The 13,390-nt window shown below is 40.6% G+C and overlaps 2 protein-coding genes across 4 annotated transcripts; one reads left to right on the top strand and one right to left on the bottom strand.

Annotated features, from left to right (window-relative positions):
- Nucleotides 1–555: 555 nt before the first annotated feature.
- On the bottom strand, nucleotides 556–5,906 carry LOC106588465 (adenylate kinase 2, mitochondrial-like). Of its 2 annotated transcripts, XM_014177531.2 has the most exons (7): nucleotides 5,643–5,905; nucleotides 4,151–4,276; nucleotides 3,822–3,932; nucleotides 3,522–3,616; nucleotides 3,159–3,231; nucleotides 2,170–2,374; nucleotides 556–769 (listed from the first exon to the last, which is right to left on the bottom strand). In XM_014177531.2, exons 1-7 carry the CDS (start codon nucleotides 5,739–5,741, stop codon nucleotides 762–764), a joined length of 717 nt encoding a protein of 238 aa, XP_014033006.1. In that variant the 5' UTR covers nucleotides 5,742–5,905; the 3' UTR covers nucleotides 556–761. The 2 variants fall into 2 exon arrangements, with proteins under 2 accessions (XP_014033006.1, XP_014033005.1); XM_014177530.2 differs by having other exon boundaries at nucleotides 556–2,374; nucleotides 5,643–5,906.
- Nucleotides 5,907–7,501: 1,595 nt separating this feature from the next.
- Nucleotides 7,502–11,811, top strand: LOC106588291 (C-type lectin domain family 4 member E). 2 transcript variants are annotated; one of them, XM_014177125.2, is made up of 7 exons: nucleotides 7,502–7,769; nucleotides 8,750–8,836; nucleotides 9,163–9,285; nucleotides 9,736–9,789; nucleotides 10,198–10,349; nucleotides 10,649–10,779; nucleotides 10,979–11,811. In XM_014177125.2, exons 1-7 carry the CDS (start codon nucleotides 7,703–7,705, stop codon nucleotides 11,169–11,171), a joined length of 807 nt encoding a protein of 268 aa, XP_014032600.1. In that variant the 5' UTR covers nucleotides 7,502–7,702; the 3' UTR covers nucleotides 11,172–11,811. The 2 variants fall into 2 exon arrangements, with proteins under 2 accessions (XP_014032600.1, XP_014032601.1); XM_014177126.2 differs by lacking the exon at nucleotides 10,649–10,779.
- The last annotated feature ends 1,579 nt before the right edge of the window (nucleotides 11,812–13,390 follow it).

Genomic DNA, 13,390 nt, shown 5'->3' with positions numbered 1-13,390 from the left:
AATCACCTGGAACTTGAACATTATTTTCTGTAGAGGTCCCAGAAATAAGTCAAATCCTAAAGATTGTGCTGAGCACTGTCGATGGCGAATTTCATCCAACTTTACAGCAAGTCAGTTAATAAGATCAAATTCCTCTTTTCAATGACAGCCTAGGAACAGTGGGTACACTGCCTTGTTCAGAGGTCTCGGAGAGTCGATCTTGCAACCTTTCGGTTACAAGTCCAACGCTCTAACTACTAGGCTACCCGCCGCCCCTGAACAAGGCAGTTGATTGAGTGTTGGAGCAATGTACTTGGATTCATGTTCTCAAAGTACATCTTTCAGTGTCTATAATAATTTACAGATTTTCCTGACCAGGTAACCTGATTACACATTTGACAAGTATGAACATTACCTACTATACAGGCTAATTCATTATGTTCCATAAAGACATACGCCCAATATGCAAAGTAAACCATGACTAAATTCACATTGAGATGGCAGTTGAGTGTTATACTAGTTAGCAAGTAATATTATAAATGGTAGTCATTAACACAAAGGGAGGCTACAAAATTATGCCATGATTGTAGAACAGCGTCTTCATTTTATTAGAAGGGTAACATAATCAAAGTCAATTCCAAGATGGCTCCACTTATTCCTTGTAGAATGGAGTACATTAAACTCACTCCTCCTCCAGCAAGATTCCAAAATTAAGTGCTATAGTACAACATTTCCTCTTTCCCCGCCCTCGTTTCCATTGCTAGGATTGGAGAAGCAGGGATTCAAACAGCTGAAAAAAAAAAAAAAAGAAAGTCTTGGGTGAATTTAAAGACATGCACACAAACATTAACAAAATACTGAGTTTTGGGTCATTCAAAGCTGCGCGAGGCAGAACGTATAGCTAGTCAAGTTGCCCCCTTGGACATCTACAGGTCGTTGTGCGTGTTCAACTTAACAATCCTGTCCATCTATAGTGCAATTAGGCTTCCAACATACATTTCTAATGCATTAACAATCAAAAGCGTCAGCCGTTAGGCTTCACATAAGTTTAAATTAACACTGAACGACAACGGTGACTTAGCAGTACATTAACAATAATTTGGCCAGTAGAAAACTTGACTACATGAACTAAAGCAGCATTCAATGCAGTGGTGTCATTGTTGTGATGCTAGATAAATTCTAAAAGTTTGACTAGATCATGTTAACAGCAGGCCGACTGGCCAATACAGCGTCACATAATACAACTGCTAGCGTTTTCCGACTACCCTGAGAACATCGTGCATTCACATTCAGAGGAGAGCAGTCAGTCTAAAGAGAGGGGACAAATCTAGACAGGAAAAAGGAAAGTAGTCAACTGGTAGCCTAGTCATAGTGTGGAATATAAATCACATCAATAGGAACAAAAACAAGTGTTGGTTAACAGGAACTAAATGTACATTGTATGACAGGTATTTTGACTATGCTCTAGAAAAAAAGTGGCATGCTTTCACTAACCAAAGCACACAAGCTGTCAAAGTAGAAGAGAAAATAGATACATAATGAATTCCTGAGTACACTTCTGACATTAGCTACCTCTGTCATCTATCCTGGACTCATTACATTCAGATGAACTGTAATTCATTCTTAATCACATCCCTACTTCTTCCTCAATTTAATCCAAGTACAGGGACCATCAATGAAGCTACATTATATAGACATGTGTATATAGCCAAGTTATCGTTAGTAATTGTGTATTTATTCCTTGTGTTATTATTCATCTTTTTTTCCCTCTGCATTATTGGGAAGGGCCCGTGAGTAAGCATTTCACTGTTAGTCACATTCTTTGTAAACAGGTGTAGACTAAGAAACATGCATTTGATTACCACTGATATGTATACCTGGCCCAAGGAGAAATTACACTCATCTTATACACTCCATTATAACCAGCTAGTCCAGTCTCTGTAGTTTCCAGGAGAAGTCTATTCAATTCCCAGTAGTGGAGAGCATTCAAGTACAAGGGAGAGACACCCCACCACAGAATGAAGAAAGTTGAGAGCAGAGAGACGAAGAGGGGGAGGAGAACGGAGCACAGACTAGTCCCGAGAGTGAAAGACTTAAAAAAAAAGGAGAGTTGGAAAGCTAGACGATAGGAGCGTGAAGGAGAGACCGAAAAGGAAGAGGGAGCTTAGACGAAGAGCACCAGGTCTTTACAGGTGGCGGCTGTGGCCGAGGAGAAGGCGGCGAGGATGGAGGCGAAGACGACGTCGGGGGACTGGCCAGCGTCGACTGCCTTGTGTAGGCCGCGGGCACTGTAGTATTTGACCAGGGGCACCGTCTGCCCGTGGTAGGCCTCCAGCCGTGAGCGCAGCGTCGACGCATTGTCGTCGCTGCGGCGCATCAGCGGCTCCCCTGTCACCTGATGGGGACAGAGAGAGAAAACATCAGGGGTCATGAGTGAAAAAGGGCAATTTTGGTTTCCTTCTCTGATCAGGTCTTTTTCCCCACCCCTTTGAGTTCACAGATCTGAAAGACTTGGATCGATGTAGGAAATATGGCGATGGCGCCCCCTAGACCTCAAGTTGGGCAAATGCATCTGTCATATTAAATTCTCTCCTATCCAGTCTTGTCAGAGCTATGATGAACACAGAAGGGCTTGTGAAGGTTTGAAGCTGTGTCAAATAGTTTTCCCAGCCAGTAGCACTGAGCTACATCTCTAGGTACACCACACACATTACAACCCCTTGTGTGTTGAAAGCCATCTGTGCTGAGCATCTGAAACGGTCCCATGTGGCTCAGCTGGTAGAGCATTGCAACGATAGGGTTGTGGGTTCAATTCCCACGTGGGACCAGTACAGAGAAGGGGGGGGAAGTATGAGATGTAGGCTCTGTCGCTCTGGATAAACGCATCTCTAAATGACTAAAACGAAACAAGAGCTCAAAGCCATTAGCACAGAGAAGCTCCTAGCCAAGGGGTTTCACAACACTTGTGAAAGACTGAGTGCAAACGAGCCACTGCTTTCTTCATATTTCAAGCATAGACACTTGTTAAGTGCATCTTTGAGCACAGACACACACACACACTTTTGAAGTGCAAGTTGACCAAGAAATGCATTTGAACACCAGTGAGCAGACTGGGATCTACAATAGAAGTAGGATTTCCAGACTCAGGAAGGGGGACGTCCATTGACAAAGATACTTACGTCGTCCTTCATTGGCTCTTTGGGTGGGTTGAACTCCTCGTGGTAGGAACGACCGCTGGGCTGGTGAATTAGTCTGAGGGGGAGAGGAGAAGGTTAGTCCTCCACCCACACTGCCCTTGGCCCACTTCAAAGGCTTACACTATATCCCACCATCGCCACACAAAGAACCCCTTTTTGACATGCTGATGTGACCATTTGAATGGACTACAGGTACATCATTTCCTCTCTATGAAGCTGTGTCCTCAATACAGAGCATTGTTTGTTGTGGATGAGGTGGTATTGCTCTGCAACATTATTTGTCCAACAAAATGGTCAATAATAACTAGCTCAGACCACAGGGCACCGCAGAATACTTGGTCCTACCTGCCACAGATCCTGCGCACCAGTAGGGAGTCGTCGACGGAGAACTCAATCACAGAGTCCAGCTTCTCTGTGCGCTTCTCCAGCAAGTCATCCAGCTATGAGACAGAGGGAGTCATGAAACATGGGAGCAGGGAGGTAACAGGTTCATATGCCCAGTGGTATAGTGGAGGGTAAACATAGTTCACGCACCACATTCATTTTGCGTGATGTTTACCACTGCATATGCTTGACTAAAAGCAAGACAAACTTTTGCTCTGGGGATTGACAGCAAAATGGAGTCAGGCACCAACCAATCCTCACCATCTCTGCTTGTTTCACTGTGCGGGGGAATCCATCCAATAGGAACCCCTTCTTACAGGGAGGCGTGTCCAGGTTCTTTTCTATGAGTTCTACCACCATCTCGTCACTGACCTATGAGTCATTTGACAGGAGTAAATTCACCGAGTGATGAGCAGTGAAAGGAAATGCATGAGAACACACAATTAGGACAGAGGCCCAAGTAAACCGGTCTCTAATTACCACTAAGTTACATCACCAGTGACACAAAAGATTAATTCCCATTAAAAAAAAAAAACGCACACACAGAAACATGTTCAGAACTAACATGAAAAACGCACTACACAGCTTACCAGTTTCCCGGCATCCATGGTCTCCTTGAGCCTCTTGCCGAGCCCAGAGCCAGACGCCACCATGGCCCTCAGCATGTCCCCCGTGGCCAGATGACACACGCAGTACTGCTCTGCCAACCGAGGAGCCTGGGAGGAGAGGGGGAGAGCGTGGGTATTGGCATCAAGCCTCATGTTATAAGGGCAAAAGGTGTAGCATTTATGTAGTCTACGTCTCGAAAATCGCAACTTGACAACTCTGAGGAGAAGAGTATGGCCAAGCATATGCGCATCCCAACCTGGCAAACGACTACAACAGGTGGGAGCCCGTCAAAGCATTAAAGTCGTGCTGAATTGTAAAACGGCTGGTTGTTATCCATACTCTTGGCACAGTCGAAGCACAAGATTCCTTCCGCTACAGAACATAGCCTCCACACATGACATGAGACTAATGTCTGAATGAGTGTGGGGGAAGGAATGGGACACTTTTGGAAAAGCAAAAATAAGTGTTGAATAATTCACTTCATAGCACATGCATTACTGTAGTTTCAAGGACACAATCATGTTGCCATTTGGTTTTTACATTTCAATGGGATGTTCAGGTTGTGCCACAACAGAAAAAAAAAAGACCAAACCCTCGGGGGAGTGACTAAATAGTTGGGATCTTCAAAGCTAGACCAAAAGTATGTGTCTGAAAGCCCCCTACAGTACTTGTACTAGCCTGTGCACATTTCTTTTTTGAAAATACAATACTGAGTACACACTGTAGTGTGTGTATTTACAAGGCTATGCAGCCACTATAGCCATGAAAGACATATGGATACAGGACTGTAAGGAAATACAGAAGTCCCCAGCTCTGGTCGTGGGAAGCTGCAGGGTGTACCAGCTTTTGTTCCAGATCAGCCTAAACACATCTGACATAATTACCTCTAACAAAACCCTGCACAAGCTGTTGCTCTCCTGGACCACATACCCCCAGAAATTAAATAGGAACTACATTGAGCTTATTGACAGGGAAGTCAAGAGGTAACACGTTTTCATTGAACCTGGTTAGATCAAGTGAAAGCAGTTGGCTCTGGCCAGCTGGGGAGTATGATTAGTATACAGTCCCTAATGTGACGTTGAAAGGGCCCTCTTATCTTTAGGACCCTTCACACAAACGGTTGGCATGCGACTCCAGAGACGACTACCACATTGTGATCTTGCAACACCTTGGCAAACAGTCAAACTTGCCAGCACCAGATAGTGGGAGCCAAGAGGGAATTAGTTACATTCAACTTGACAGACGCTCATAACTGGTTAGTGAGCTAGCTACAACTTTTATGATACTTCCTTATTCGTCTGATCTAGCTACCCAATTCATTACACGCGACTTAGTCAAGCTAGCAGAGATAGCCATCTATGCAAGCCATTTCAGAATGAACTTCAGGACAGGGTGTATAAAGTTAGTTGGCAGTGTTGGCCAAGCGGTTTCCCACTCATACACTTCCTTAGCAAGTTAGCATAACTCACTCACCTGTGTTCCTTTCCCAGCACCAGGGGGTCCGAGCAGGATTGCCCGAATTCCCTTTTTTACGTCGGACACAGCTTCATTCCGTTGCGTGCTGGGGGCCATGTTCACTTCAGTCGTCCTTGTACCACTTTTCTTATCCGCCAACTCGCCCAAGAAAGGAAGTGTCACCGCATTCTTCCTGGATGACCTTCTCTTTATCAGAAAATACTTTCATCTCATTGGCCATTAGATAGCTCAGTCAAGCGTCCTACACACTGATTTGCTGAAATAGTAAGTTTCTTGATATAACATCCGGGTTGTGCATATGCAATTATGAATCTTCTTTGGTCAGGGACCATCAAAATGAAAAAGAACATTGTTATTAGTTACATAATCCTCTATTATTATTATTATTATTTAATTGTTCATATAATTATAATTATAAATGAATTATTATTATTATTATTTCATCTGTCGGGAAGTATTACAAGTACTGCAGGATGTGTCCAGAGATGGCAGAAGAGGCTCAGGGACTGTTCTTAACCACTGCCAATATGGGGTTGCTTTTTGTGCGATTTTCAGCTGCAATGGTTTCACATAGGTGGGCGCTACATGTTCGGCAATGCAGGACTAGTACCCACGGAGAGGGACTGACCGTCGGAGAAGCAGATGTGGTGCACTGACGAAGCGTTCTGGGCCAGTTTGTCAGACTGTCTTTGTTTCACCCTGGCTGTACGGTCGAAACCCCCGTCACTGAAGCTACACTGTCTCTCTAATCCGAACTGCCTCAACACCCAGCCTTACATCTGAAACCAAATATAGACATTCAATCTCCATCTGTACCATATCAATTTTAATTAGTTGTTTGTTTGTTTTGCTTTTTATGTGCTTTGAGATTATTTTCTGTAATGAAAAGCGCTATATAAGTTAAATAACTAATAATTATTATTAACATTGTTATTTGTGTCTAAATATAGGTGTTTGTTGGAAGCTCACTCTATAATGAAATGAATGAGTAGTCAAATGGTAGGAAACTATTAGCTGTGGAAATGATTCAATCGTGTTCAATGCCCCATCTACAGTTTAAAAGTCTAAACAGGGATCATTGGGACGTCCCAACTCTGATGTCACCCCATTAAAAATGACATTTAAATGGTTATGTTAAGGCTTAGGGTTAAGTAAGGGTTATGGTTAAGGTTAGAGTTTAGTGTTTAGGGTAGGGATGTCCCAAGGATCCCTGATAACACGAACACTGTTTATGCACACTACACTGGGAGATCAGTCATTACATTATCAAATTCATATCCAATTAAGACAGGGCTGATTAGATGGTAAAGATGGAATGACGGATTAGATGGAAAGACTGAGAGTTGTCATAATGTCCACACAGTGTATCTTCATCACGTGCCATCGATGTACTGGTACCATATCAATCTTGTTTGCATTTGTCACACAACAGTATTGTAATTCTATTGTTATTCTAAAACACAAAGATGACTTGAGGAAATGTTTGCACCAAACTTGATATTCTTATTTTGTCTCTAATGAGCAAGCATTAATGTAGATACTTTTAACGCTGTAATAAAATATAAAATGGCACATTGTCTTTGTAGACAAACCCTTAATTAAAGGTTGTTCAAATAATAATTTTCCAACTAACATGAAAACCAACAGACTTCTAATAAAACCACAGTAGTTATCTTAACTAAGAGCTTTTAGAAGCAAACAAGAGAAACATACTATTAATCAAACTAATGAGATTCCAAAGTCTCATGTAGTTCAGCTACATGTCAATTGGAGATTGAACTGTGTGGATGTAATTGATGACCAATGATAGGAGTAGGCCTACCATTTATGAATTCATAATGATAGCTAACATATTAGTTTGTTAGTTGAATGAATGCCCGAAACAGTGAAAAGAGAAGTGTCATTGCGGAACTTTTTTGCTGCTGTTTTTAACATATTCCTTCCCTCAGTTCCCATCATATAGAAGAAATATCTATTTTGGGTTGTGTCTGGTAGCAGTGTTTAGGATCAGTAACCACCTCGACCCACTGAAAGACAGACAATTGCAATAGCTAATTATGTCTGAAGGAATAGTCTACGCTGATGTAAAGTTCAAAAAGCAACAAAGGACTGAAGGAAAAGATGGTATGTTCTAAACTAAAATATGTCATTCTTTTTTAAATTTTTATAGACATGCTGTATGCTCAGGATGTGAAGAATGTTCAACAAAAAGCTTCTACCTGCATAAATATCTAATGTTAAAGAGGCAATCTGCGATTGTAAATACATTTTAAGACTTTTATATTAATGATATATAGACATTGATTCTTGAAGAATATTACTTATAAATGCCTCATGAGCTTAGTTCAACTGTATTATCCCATCAGAACCCCAAATGTAAGCTTGTTGTACAACGTTGTTTGTTCACAATGTAATTGTAAACAAACACTGTATAGCCTCAAAACATGGTTAAAGCTATCATTTTGATCTCATGGCCATCCAGCCCCACCTCTCAGAGACGAGTACCACATTCTCAATTTCCAGATTATTCTGAAATTATATTAATACTGTATTGACTTTATTTGACAACGCGTATTGTCAACCTATTTCAAAACATGTTCACTAAGACAAAAATGACTTCCCACTGGGCACAGATGACAGTTCAACGTCTAGTTTTGATTTACATTTGGTTTAGTTGTCAACTAACCATGTCATTGGATTTAGGTTAAAAGTTGGGTAAAAAAAAAGACAAATTGCCCTCACATTGATGACTTTTTGCAAATTCAATCGGTTTTCCACGTTAATTTATTGTCATCACACTGACTTTTTTGGTTGAAATGATGTGGAAACAACATTGATTCAACCCGTTTTTGCCCAGTGGGTTACATCACAAAGAGATTTTAGGGATTTCAATTAGTACTTTGTAGGTATATTAAAAGGGTTTTCAACAAACCTATTTTTAGCCAGTTGTAATAAACATTTTTAAGCAGGCCTCATGCTTTATCGGTGATCTGTGCCGATTCTTTTACATTAACAAATTGAGTGTAAAAAATGCTTGTTCTTGAACAGCCAATGTGAGGAGAGGAGTTTTGTCTTATTATCACACTGTCATGGTTACATTTCAGCAACAGCATCCACAGCGAATGATACCACACACTCTGAAATCTCAATTTCCAGAACCAGACGCAACCAGCCATCTATCAACCCTAATGGTAAGTGTGTGTGGGTGGGTGAGTTTCTGCGTGTGTGGTTACGTGTGCGTGCGTGAGTGTGGTGAATGTGTGCGTGGTTGTGTGGGTCAGATGAAGTCAGTGAGAATTGCAAGCAAGGCAAAACAATGAGGACGTTTTCTTTCAGGAAACGGAACATTTCTCAACCACATATGGTTGAGAAAAAAAGTTCATCATCCTTGTCTCCATAGCCTCAAAAACCATGTTCCTTGTTCCACGAATCATACATTTTCTTAATGTTTTGATGATTTCATGTCTAACATAGAATAAAACTAAGTAGTATTCCTATTCTCTCTCTGTCCCCTCAGCTGGTGACCCAGATTCTCAGGAGGGGTCAAAGGTCAAACCAAGTGGATGTGACCCTGTCAGAGTTGTTCTGGTGACTCTCTGTGTTCTTCTGATGGGTGCTGTCATTGGACTTGGGGTTCTCTGTAAGTACTATAGAGTAGACCCATAGTGGAGTCTAGAGTAGGAGTTGGAGTCCCAAACTGGCTGTTCACATATGAGGCGGGATAGGATAGCTACAGGAAAGTTGGGACAAACTCATTACTGTACATTTCAAATGTGTCTTTTTCACACTGCTACAACTAGCCCACAAACCCAGTGCAGCGCTCTTCAAAATCTCAAAGATTTGATTGAAAATAATCTTACAGCAGGTGAGTTTTGGATCATCTGACTCACGCTAAGATGAATACTAAACAGCACATTTCCATTGACATTTTCATCCCTATAAAAAGTGTATTGTATATGAACTTTACCCTCTCAGTTATGAGGAAATTATTGATGTCACGATGCAAAAAAGTTACATCTGATTTAACCAGAAGAGAGAAGGGGAAGTCTGAGTACAAAATGTAACTAGGTTTTTTCTTTTTTCTCAACAGTTTTGAAACATAATCAAGAATTGATTGAGCAGAGAACTTGCTGTACAATCACAGGTACTATGCGAGAATGTCCAAATAAATAGTGGCACAAGATTCAGACATTCCAAAAAGTGCTTTGTTACACAGGTCTATGTTTTATATTATAGAATGAACTCCATTAAGGAATTGGAATTAGTATAAGAATTTCCATGGTAAAAAAAGAAAATGGAAGTCACTTCAAACCTCATTTTATTGCCTAGGTTTCAGTCTATTTCTGCTTTTTTCTTATCCCACTTAGGCTGAGGCTAAGTATATGCATAGTAAATCAATGTGTTTTCATGTCAGTATGGATCGTATACAATCAGTAAGATAAAAAAAATTAAAAACTATTCATACAGTATGTTACAAATACTTGATTTTGATAAGGGACTATAGACAAAGACAAATATATCACCAGGTTATTTCTGTTCCCTTCCTCCACAGAGGATAAGCGTCCAATATGTGCTCATGATTGGATGTGTCAGGGGAAAAACTGCTATTATTTTTCCAATGATACTCTGACCTGGGTTGAGAGTCGGGATAAATGTGTCTCCATGGGAGGACAGCTGGTCATCATAGACAGCCAAGATGAGCAGGTAGTTATCAGAACTATTGAATGGGAATTAAATAATACATTGCATCTGTCCTTCCATATTATCTTTCATTAATTAAGGCTGTGGTCGGCAATAGATTTTGTATCCACAAATTACAGATTGAGCCAATGGGTTTAAAATATTTAAAAGTGCTTTACATTTTATTATGAGGGCTCAGTACCATGTCAGTCTAATGGAAAAAATATATATATATATATAAAGCACATGCAATTAAACATGCAATCTACAAAAATTCAATTACACCATCTAATATAATTTGTCAATCAATGTTCCTGGTGAAGAAATTCTTAGATAAGAAAGTTGGTGCGATAATGAGTAATGGTGAAGACAAGTTCTGGATCGGACTGACAGACCAAAAAGAAGAGGGAAAGTGGTTATGGGTGGACGACACACCTCTAGATTCAAAACACAGGTCAGAAGTTATTTTGAATAGTAATACATTTACGAAAGTATGATCATTCAGTATTGCTTCTACAGTATTAGAGTATTGTGATGTGTTCTCATAATTGACAACACACAAAAATACAGGTGAAGTGATGAGGATTCCCAAACAATGCAGTTAATATGTGGACATGGATGGCTGAATTAATTATAATGTAATTCCTCTGTAGCTTCTGGTTTGTTGCCAAAAATGGCAAGAAAGAGCCTGATGACTGGCAAGGAGACAACAAGGGGGGAAAAAATCCAGACGGTGAGGACTGTGCTAGAATGGGAGAAAAAGCTGGTACTCATAATGGCAAGAGTTGGTTTGATGTCAATTGTGGTTGGTCTCACAGAAGAATATGTGAGAAAATGTTATTCTGAAATTTCATTTTTGGCCCCCCCACTTTTATCATTGGAATGTGATACAAAACAGGCAATGGTGTGCGTTAGGACCGTGGACGCCGCCGAGCAGTCGGGTAGTCTGTTTGAAGTGTTTATCCGACTGGATAAAATAAAAAATACTTTATGTCCCTCCCACTTCTAAAACCAAAGTTGCGCCCCTGTAATACAGTATCAGTGTGAAACTAAAAAAAGTATTGAATTTTGCTATGAACACAAAAGTATCTTTACATACATTTATAACAAGAAGTGAGGATAAACTGTATTGGTAAATGTATTACAGTAGCTTACTGCTGATGTTTACAGACTGCTTGTTATCAACAATATGTTTATGCTTTATGCGTTTTATGCTATAATGTGACAAGCCACATCTACAACTGAGCCTAACAAAAAACATGTCGGATATCAACGCCAGCATGGTGTGTGCAACGCCAGGTTTGTGGGTTCGATTCCCACGGGGGGCCAGTACAAATTATTTTATTTTTTTAAATGCATGAAATGAAATGTATGATATGTATGCATTCACTACTGTAAGTCGCTCTGGATAAGAGCGTCTGCTAAATGACTAAAATGTAAATGTAAATATCTTCAGTTCAGCATTTTCTTTATTAAAGAAAAACTCCACCCTAAAACTATCTTTTGGTATTTATTTCATTAGTCCATTGTTGATAGAAGTTAGGTTTCCGTCCAATTGGTGACAGATGTTCATGCAAATATTTAAAAAAAAATTGGTATAAAAATAGTATGCGCATTTTCCCACCAAAGATGTTTCCATCAAATTAACATGTTGTGGATAAAAGGCTGTGGGTGATGACCTAGTGCACATAAAATCACTTTTGTGGTTAAATTCCCATTCCCAAATAAAAAATACAAGTTAAATGAGTTTCCGTAGTATTTTCATCCCTACTGATGGTTTTGTGAAGAAAAAAAAGAAGTGTTTTAGCAGATGTGCCCACTCTAGTATTGGCGTGTGCACTAAATAGCCAATTATTATGGACAAAAGAGTGAGATATTTTTTATTTGTCAAATGACAGCCAAGCATTGATCATCATGCCACCAAAATAAGACCCTCGATATTATTTCTGTAGGCGCATCAAGCGTATCACCTTGAACTTTCACCACCCTGTGAAGTTCATTATAATTTATTTTGCTAAGACTTCATTTTAAGGGGTCCGTATTACAGTGTAATAAATGTGTAATTACACTAACAAATATTGTAGTTAATTTGTAATAACTCATATGACAATGACAATGCCACTAGCCATACTGCTTGGTCTGTGCGTGATTTCCTGCAAGTCAGGAATGTCAGTGTTCTGCCATGGCCAGCGAAGAGCCCAGATCTCAATCCCATTGAGCACGTCTGGAACGTGTTGGGTCGGAGGGTGAGGGCTAGGGCCATTCCCACCAGAAATGTCCGGGAACTTGCAGGTGCCTTGGTGGAAGAGTGGGGTAACATCTCACAGCAAGAACTGGCAAATCTGGTGCAGTCCATGAGGAGGAGATGCACTGCAGTACTTAATGCAGCTGGTGGCCACACCAGATACTGACTGTTACTTTTGATTTTGACCCCCCCTTTGTTCAGGGACACATTGTTCCATTTCTGTTTGTCATATGTCTGTGGAACCTGTTCAGTTTATGTCTCAGTTGTTGAATCTTGATATGTTCATACAAATATTTACACATGTTAAGTTTGCTGAAAATAAACGCAGTTGACAGTGAGAGGACGTTTATTTTTTTGCTGAGTTTATATTATTCGTAGCCGTCTATTTACCACCACAGACCGATGCTGGCACTAAGACCGCACTCAACCAACTCTATAAGGCCATAAGCAAACAGGAAAATGCTTATCCAGAAGCGGCGCTCCTAGTGGCCGGGGACTTTAATGCAGGCAAACTTAAATCAGTTTTCCCAGATTTTTACCAGCATGTCACATGAGCAACCAGAGGGGAAAAAAATCTAGACGACCTTTATTCCACACACAGAGATGCGTACAAAGCTCTCCCCCGCCCTCCATTTGGAAAATCTGACCATAATTATATCCTCCTGATTCCTGCTTACAAGCAAAAACGAAAGCAGGAAGTACCAGTGACTTTCTCAACACGGAAGTGGACAGATGACGCGGATGCTACGCTACAGGTCTGTTTTGCTAGCACAAACTGGAATATGTTCCGGGATTCATTCAATGGCATTGAGGACTACAC

This window comes from Salmo salar, chromosome ssa27 (genome assembly GCF_905237065.1).
Source record: "Salmo salar chromosome ssa27, Ssal_v3.1, whole genome shotgun sequence".
Classification (NCBI taxonomy): domain Eukaryota; kingdom Metazoa; phylum Chordata; class Actinopteri; order Salmoniformes; family Salmonidae; genus Salmo; species Salmo salar.
This window is presented reverse-complemented; position numbering and strand designations above follow the sequence as displayed.